This window comes from Polypterus senegalus, chromosome 18 (genome assembly GCF_016835505.1).
Source record: "Polypterus senegalus isolate Bchr_013 chromosome 18, ASM1683550v1, whole genome shotgun sequence".
In the NCBI taxonomy this organism is placed as follows: Eukaryota; Metazoa; Chordata; class Cladistia; order Polypteriformes; family Polypteridae; genus Polypterus; species Polypterus senegalus.
The window spans coordinates 9049530-9057383 of record NC_053171.1 but is presented as its reverse complement, the minus strand read 5'-3'; the positions used below and the strand labels follow the sequence as shown (position 1 = coordinate 9057383).

General features: G+C 41.4%; 1 protein-coding gene across 2 annotated transcripts in view; it reads right to left on the bottom strand.

The window, feature by feature from the left end:
* Window positions 1–2442: 2442 nt before the first annotated feature.
* arid4a (AT rich interactive domain 4A (RBP1-like)) overlaps window positions 2443–7854 on the bottom strand; it is a 60790-nt gene continuing 55378 nt past the window's right edge. The window contains exons 22-25 of one of the 2 annotated variants that reach the window (XM_039741090.1): window positions 7068–7172; window positions 5570–5782; window positions 5028–5183; window positions 2443–3387 (exon numbers count right to left, since the gene is read on the bottom strand). In XM_039741090.1, the coding sequence (XP_039597024.1) occupies window positions 3284–3387; window positions 5028–5183; window positions 5570–5782; window positions 7068–7172 (578 nt within the window). In that variant the 3' untranslated portion in view covers window positions 2443–3283. The remainder of the gene's footprint in view (window positions 3388–5027; window positions 5184–5569; window positions 5783–7067; window positions 7173–7854) is intronic. The other variant, XM_039741091.1, reaches the window with a different exon arrangement.

Below are 7854 nucleotides of genomic sequence, written 5' to 3'. Positions count from 1 at the left end.
AGGTGCAAACCAATAAAAGGTGAGACATTTAAAATGGATCGCGTCTTCATGATGGGGAATATGCGAAGTTTGTATTGCCTATGTGAGAAATAGAAAAGGACCACAAACACATCTGCTTGTCAGCATTTAAGTTTGATGATTTGCTTCACCACATCAAACCATTCATCAAACATCAAAGCACACACACGTTGATCCTGTAGTATCTGCAAAGCGGGCTGCTGTCACAAGTTGATAGTAAATAAAGACTCCGATGTCGCATTTCAACTTGACCACACTGTGCCTGAGACCGACCCGACCCGTTTGATGGTACTGCAAACTCTTGCACGTGTGTCGTATTAATTTGTGAGGACGTGCTCAGAGGACGCGTCAAATGAATGTTGGGAATGCACGACAGCCATGATTCATGCGTGTATGTGTTCTTAACGTGAAGTATAAACCGGCCCCCTTAAGGTGGCATGCAGTCTGGAGTAGGTTTTCTTCAAGGGCCTCTGGATTTCATTGTGATCATCCTTCCCTCAATTCTGACCAGTCTCCCTGTCCCCACTGCTTGATGCTGCCACCTACATGCTTCACTGTAGGGATGATAAGTAGTTGGTGATAAGTGCCCAGTACTTCAAGTTGTACCCACCGGTCATTTGATCTAATGGTTGTGAAACACAACCTTTCATGGGCAAGGTGTGTAGCCAGCAGATCGTGTAGTGCTAATCCATACCAACAGTTAAAGTGTGTGTAGCAGTGGCCCAAACCAGACCCACAGAGCCTCCTCAGTTGCAATGACTTGTACACCTCCTGGCCGATGTACAAACAAATAGGTGGTCCCGGATAGCACCCCAAGTCAGCTCATGATTGATAATAACTGAAAACTACCAAACCTATCCTTTAAAAGGTGAGCCAGTCGTCACCAAATCTACTAACCTACCTACTAACACACTGCAAAAGGTGAGCTCAACAGTACACACCTCATTAGACTGAAATTGTGGTCAAATTATAAATCCCCACCAGCGAGTACGCCTGCTATCCTCCAAGGAGCGACTGGCTGCATCCTTGGACTTGTGAGTCTGTCCTTGCCCACAGTGAAGATTTCACCAGCTGTTCAGTTCACCAGAAAATAAAAGGCAACTTTGGGGACATTCAAGATGGAGCCCCAGAGGTGACCACCCACACTGGCTCTTTTTAAGCGACAAATCAGCCACCTGCTGTTAAGCAAATACACCTGGCGAGTCTTTTCTCTGCTTGTGCACACCGGATGGCCCATCCTGCGACTGTGCGAATGAGAACGGGAACGTATTTTAAAATGTCTTTATTAATACTCAGCATGGGGCTGTGGACAGAACAATACAATGGATTTGTACAGGAAATGACAGAAAAAAGTGTCAAACTTTCTCCTTCACTACCCATGAAATGGAAGAAAACTAAAAATGAAATTCTCCTTTAAAGAAATGTATCTTTCACAATAAGGAAATAAAATGTTTATAAAACATAAAATGTACAATATATCTGTAGGTCTACTTAATACTAAAGGGTCTGTTTCAGGCCCAGTGTTGCTTTGAACCACAGGTTCATATAATACAATCTAAAGGATTTGCGCTAGCTCTCTAGAGTATTAACATTTACAAAAAGGGGCACAAAAGTTTAAATGTACAAAGATGAATAAAAAAAATATAAAATAAATCACTTTCATTTTTATACAGCTTATATGCAAAATGTATTTTTGAAATACATGGTTTCTGAAAGATGTATATACAAAAAGAGTCGCTGAATATCTGGGGCAATCCATAGGCTGGTCTGACAAGTTCCCCCTTTTCCAATTTTCATTTGGGAAAACTGAAAAGTACAAGCATACCACGTACCAGGCCAGAAAAAAAAAAAAAAAAAATAATAATAATATTAATAATAAATTAAAGTCAAAAAAGGGCAAGGCAATGCCAGCAAATGGTGTGCTCCCAGGACGGGGAGGGTCCAAAATATCCAAATCAATATTTTCAGATAACCAAAAAAAAAAAAAAAAAAAGCGCCATCCAAAACACGGGTGCAACTGGGGTTACCAGGGCATCCCGCAAAACGGGGAGAAAAAACGTCCCACGGGAGAGGAATGCAACGTTTAAGCCACCAGAATTGTTGTCGGGACCAACGGTTAACATTCAAGAAGCCACGGACCAAAACTTCAGCGCTGTAGTAAGGCGAGAAATTGGAGAAGATGGCGAGGCTTGCGAACAGAGTGGAGTTACTCCATTCTCGCCTCTCCTTTTGAGACGTTTTTCCACTGAAGTACATTTTTGTTGTTTGTAAATTAAACCCAAAGTGAGGAGAGCATTACGTTTTTTGTTGTCAAAAATACATTATTAAAAAAAAAAGTTCTTCTTATCCATGGTCTCAATAAATATATTTAACAAGCTGCAACACCTTTCACTTTTTTTTTTTTTCCGTTTTTAATACACAAAACTGTAAGGTCTAGAAATCTTTCATTAAATAACTTCATTGTTGTCATACTTACATTTTTTGAAGTTTTTTTTTTTTTTGTAATAAAATAAAAACTCTGCAATTACATATAAAAAGACAAAATACCCTTGGCCAAGGAAAGCAGCCCACCGAAAACCTATTTTGTTTTTTTTTTTTTGCAATTCCACCGTAAACAAGTATAATCTCATTTGCATAATTCTGTGCTCAAAATACTAAAAAGTGGAAGACACAACCCCTCCCGGGTTTTCGGTGAGCTAGACCCCCTTCTGCAAAATGTATTTTGTCCCTCTTTGAAAATAGGGCACTCTGCTGAACACATGTACTTTGGCAGTTGTGCAAAGCAAACGCTCGAGTGTGCGTCTGCCTACTACTGTACCTGGCTTCGCCATTCTCCCACCCAGAGCAGATGCCGACCAGTCCCAAGTGCCGTACAGCTGCAGTCAGCAGATGCCAGCGTGCGTCTAGACGCCTTCAGGCTGGTCTGGTGATTGGGAACGGGAGAGGAGAGTTTTTACAGAAAAGTGCCTTGTACTGTAAGAAAAAAAGGAGATTGAGTGTGTAGCCTTTGTGTAAAGCAAACCAAAAATGCATCTTACATTCACCTCCTCTTCAGTGTCCTGTCGAACACTTGGAGTGGAATCTGACATTGTGTGACTGCAAACTGGAAGCCAAACAGCAAAAGTGCGTAGAATTGGACTGGGAAGGTCAATCCGACTGAGTGCTTTCCTCTCATGAACACCAGGGAGTCTCTTTCTCTTGCTGCACTTTCATCCTTAGAGGCAGTTTGTTGCGGTGAACATTAAAAACGAGGGGATGCGTTTCATCACCTGCACTCCACCACAACAGTGTTCTGGGTTGGAGAAGCAGAAGGCGGGCTCATTCCAGTGTCGGACGAACCCGATGACGTGGACGCCGTCGTGTGGGAAACTGTGGAGAGTAAAGTCAGTGGTTAGCAGAGACCCCATCAACGACTGTTGTTTCATTTGTCTCAAAAGCGTTTGGCCCTGAAAATGAATTGAATTGAACTCAACTGCCAGGCAGCAGAGTTGGGAAGAATTAAAAAAAAAGAACAACAGTAAGCTTACAGTGAGAAGTCTGCCCAGCTTCTTCATCAGCCAACCGCCTCACGGCACAAGAGGCAACATCCAAGAATTGCATTAATACAGTCAAGGGAAAAACTAAGTACACACCATGAAATTTTTTTTTCCCCCTTCTCCCCCATTTTTTACTTCCAAGTAAGTGGAAGTTTGGTAATCGAGTCAAAATTTTGCTATTGAGTTAAGTTCAGCTTCTAATTCTACAGACAAAATTACCTCCCATGTAGATTTGTGATGCCTCTTTTCTAATGTTAGACTCGTGCACTTTGACATCAACAGCGGCAAGAGCTACCTGTCCTGTGATCCAAGTGTTCTTAGGGACCTCTTTCAGCATCTTGCGTTCTGCTCTGAATCTGAATTTGCTGGGCAAGTCTGGCCTGGACATGTTGATAGCCGTTTGAAATCTTCACTACTTGTAGATGATCTTCTAGACATCAGAATGTTTGATTCCCAATTGTTTGAATATCTTTAAATCCATTCACAGACTCATAACCATCTATTACCCTTCTTTCTGAAGGCTTCAAAGAGCTCCTCAGATCTTGGCATGGTGATATGGTACAATTCAGCAACAGAACCACAAACCAAAGTAAATGTCTGAGGTTTAAATAAGAGGTCAGGTTCAAAAAAGATCATCTCCAATGATGTCCTAAACTGTTGCACTTGATTCTAATTCTAATTTGAGATATTTGAGGTAGTGAGAACTGTAGAGCTGGACTGACTTTTTTCACATGCAAAATTTGCATTTGTATCGATATGAATCATAAAACGGACTACAAAATATAAGACAGAGCGACGGGCGCTGAGCAGGCTCCTGTCAATCATGGAGAATCCACTGCATCCACTGAACAGGATCATCTCCAGACAGAGGAGCAGCTTCAGTGACAGACTGCTGTCACCGTCCTGCTCCACTGACAGACTGAGGAGACCCCACACTATGCGACTCTTCAATTCCACCCGGGGGGTTAAATGTTAATATTATATACAAAGTTATTGTCTGTCTGTATAGCTGCATTTTCATCACTCTTTAATTTAATATTGTTCTTTATCAGTATGCTGCTGCTGGAGTATGTGAATTTACCCTTGGGATTAATAAAGTATCTATCTATTTATGGCATGATGTTTATTATCTGCGGTGGGCTGACGCCCTGCCTGGGGTTTGTTTCCTGCCTTGCGCCCTGTGTTGGCTCCAGCAGACCCCCCGTGACCCTGTAGTTAGGATATAGCGGGTTCGGTAATGGATGGATGGATGATGTTTATTATACCACCTTTGTATATAGCTACTGTTTAGAATGAAGATCAAATTATGTTAAAAAAGAACATTTCATGGGTGTACTTACTTTTTCACAACATTTCTGTGCCAAAAAGTATACAACAAGAAAACTGACTGGCAGAATTAAAGGTAGAGGTGAACATAAGCCATTTCCATCTTCAGATCATAATGAGGCTGAAGCAGTTCAGATCAAGTCTTACCTTCTCTCTCCTTCTTTTTTAACCTTTTGCGCCGCCTGTCAATTGAGGCCACTTCTGATTTCAATGACATGTAGTATTTTCGGATTTCCTGCAGCTTATCTTGAAGGAAGGTAATTCTATCAGCACTGGTCATGTTGTCGAGTTCCGCTGCACCAACAAGACATGGACAGAGAGCTCATTAAAATCTGACAGCACTGTGTGGGAGTACACCACTCAGTCGCACATAACTGGCACACACAACCACACAAGCTGACATCTTGTTCATGCATCACACCAAGGCAAGAAGCCTCCATTTGGTTAACAAGACAAAAAAAAAGTACACTGATGACTAATCCCAGCATCCTCAGCCAGTATGTATGCAGAGAAAAAAATTAAGCTACAAGCTCTACAAAGCCCTACAATAATAAAAGGTGACATAGAATTAAACAGGATGTTCAGAGATCTTTATGTACTTCTGTTAACTCGCAAGTTGCAAATAAACCAGAACAAGATGCCACTCACAGCACATCTCAAGCAATCAGGAAATAAAGAAATCTATTTACTGAGCTGAAATGTCCACTTGTATGTTTTAGGGCAAGAATGAGCAGGCGTCTTCTCTTTGTGTTTTTCTTTGTCTCCGTCTTTGCTATGAGGCGAAATCACCTGTGCAGGGGACCTCGTAAGTTTTGGAGCTTTGGCAATGTTGGAGTGTTTGGCTGGAGTGCATTTGTTGAAGCTTTCACTGGCAGGAAGGTCTTCACTGTCACTGCTGTGCCCTAAAGGGAAAACAATTTCATATTAATTTTAAGAGGCACATCGCATTTGGAATACATACAGTCCAATATTCCATAAAGCCCCGCTCTGTGGAGTGTAGGACTTAAAGTGGTCCCATTGACAGATACTTCTATATCTCCACTGTGGAACTTTGCACCTCCTTCAATATATTCCTATTATCTTTGTTGCATCTCTGATGGTGTATAGTGGTGCCATATTCTTTCCATTTTATTATAATGGATTAAAAGGTGCTCCATGGAATATTCAAAGTTTGGGATTTTTTTTTTTTATAACCCAACCCTGCACTACTACTCCACAATTTACTTGTTCTCCCTAAATCTCTAGATTATATATATGTTACGGCCAAAACCCGAAGTTCAGCCAGTTCCCGAATTGGCTGGCCGTTTCGCATTTTGGCCGTGAGGTGTGGCCAAAGTCCAAATGACTAGAAATGACCAGTGTATATGCTACTTTGGCCGGCCATTTCGCAAAGTGGTGAGAACTCCCTGGCCAAAATCCAATGTGCTGATACAAGACTGTTCGTTCAAGGTGTGAAGATGCTTAAACTTTCAGATGCAGATTCAGAAGTGAGTTTTCCCATTCTGCATGAGAAACTGCTCAAGGCGGGTCTTGTTCAGAAAGCGGACGCCACTTGAGACAGCCTTCCCCTCGCCCAAACACTAACCTTAAAGTCAATAAAATAGGTCCCTGATGTTAAGTCACTATTTTAGGGCTAAAATGATAACAGAAATGTGAAACCTACTTATATACCTCATGTTAATTATTGTGAAACAACCAAGTGGCGTCCACTTTCTGAACAAGAGCCGCCAACGATACACTCGATGCAATTGTACTACTAAGTGAGGAACAAATCGCTGCTGATGCCTTTTTTCTTCAGACTTTGACCGATCGCTCCATGCCATTTTGCAAACTGGCCGGCCAAATCCTAAAATCAAGGAAAAGATTGGACGTTGGCCGGTCAATTTACAGCGACATTGGCCATTTCCCAATTTGGCCGTAACACATATAAAACATGGTGTAAGGTATATACGAGGTATTTTATTTTCAATCCACTTCAACAATGGGAACAATATTTTTAAATCCATTACATCAAATCCAAATGGAAATCCATTTTAAATACTGAATGTAATGTGAGAAAACAGGACAAACAACGATGAGAAGGATGAATATTTTTGCAAGGCACTGTACATCTCTCATACTGAAGCAAGACAAACAGACTTTATTTACATTTCATTTAGCAACAACATATTTACACAAACTGCCTACCTGCTCCATTCTTCTCATTCTGGGAGGCTGCACTCGCTCGTTTTTGGTTGCGCTTCTGCTTCTTTGCATGTGAACTACTGTTGCAGTCACTAGACCTTTTCTGGCCTGAAAACAGACAGACACAAAGGCACAGAGAAGAGTGAGTGAGAGAGATAGAAATCGATGTCTTAATGTATTAAAAACCACGCCAACATGCAAAAACAACAGTGCTTACTGTTAGCCATGAAGTCAAAAAGCAGCACTATAAATGGAAAGTCTTCATTAGCATTGCTTGTTCCCAACTCAGAAATGAGAACTGGAAAAACAACCAGGCAGCAGGCTATGGCCTCACTTCAGGCGTCAGATCTACTACTGATACAGACAAGTTATTCTCTTAAGTACCCCACACTCTCCACTGACTAGCTGGACTGAAAAAACCTATACATAGATCCATAGTATGACATCGTTGTAGCTGCCACTAACCAAAAGCTTCATTTAAATAAGTCAAATGTGGGTGGGATGCTGTGTCAACCTAAAATGTAATGAAAGCCAGAATGATAAACCAGCACGGTTTAGCACAATGGTAGTCACAGTCATCAACTGGGGTTGCAAATATACTAAAATATATTGTGTTTCACCAACAATCACTATTGTACAAGGCACTGTATCGCCTCAAGAATTACGCAGAAGAAAGACTGTGCTGTGATGTACTGCTCATGAGAGATGTGCATATTTTTGTAAATTAAACTGTTACAAGCTTTCTGGGCTGTGACAGACAGAACAGATGGACTGGAATCCTGACTGAGAT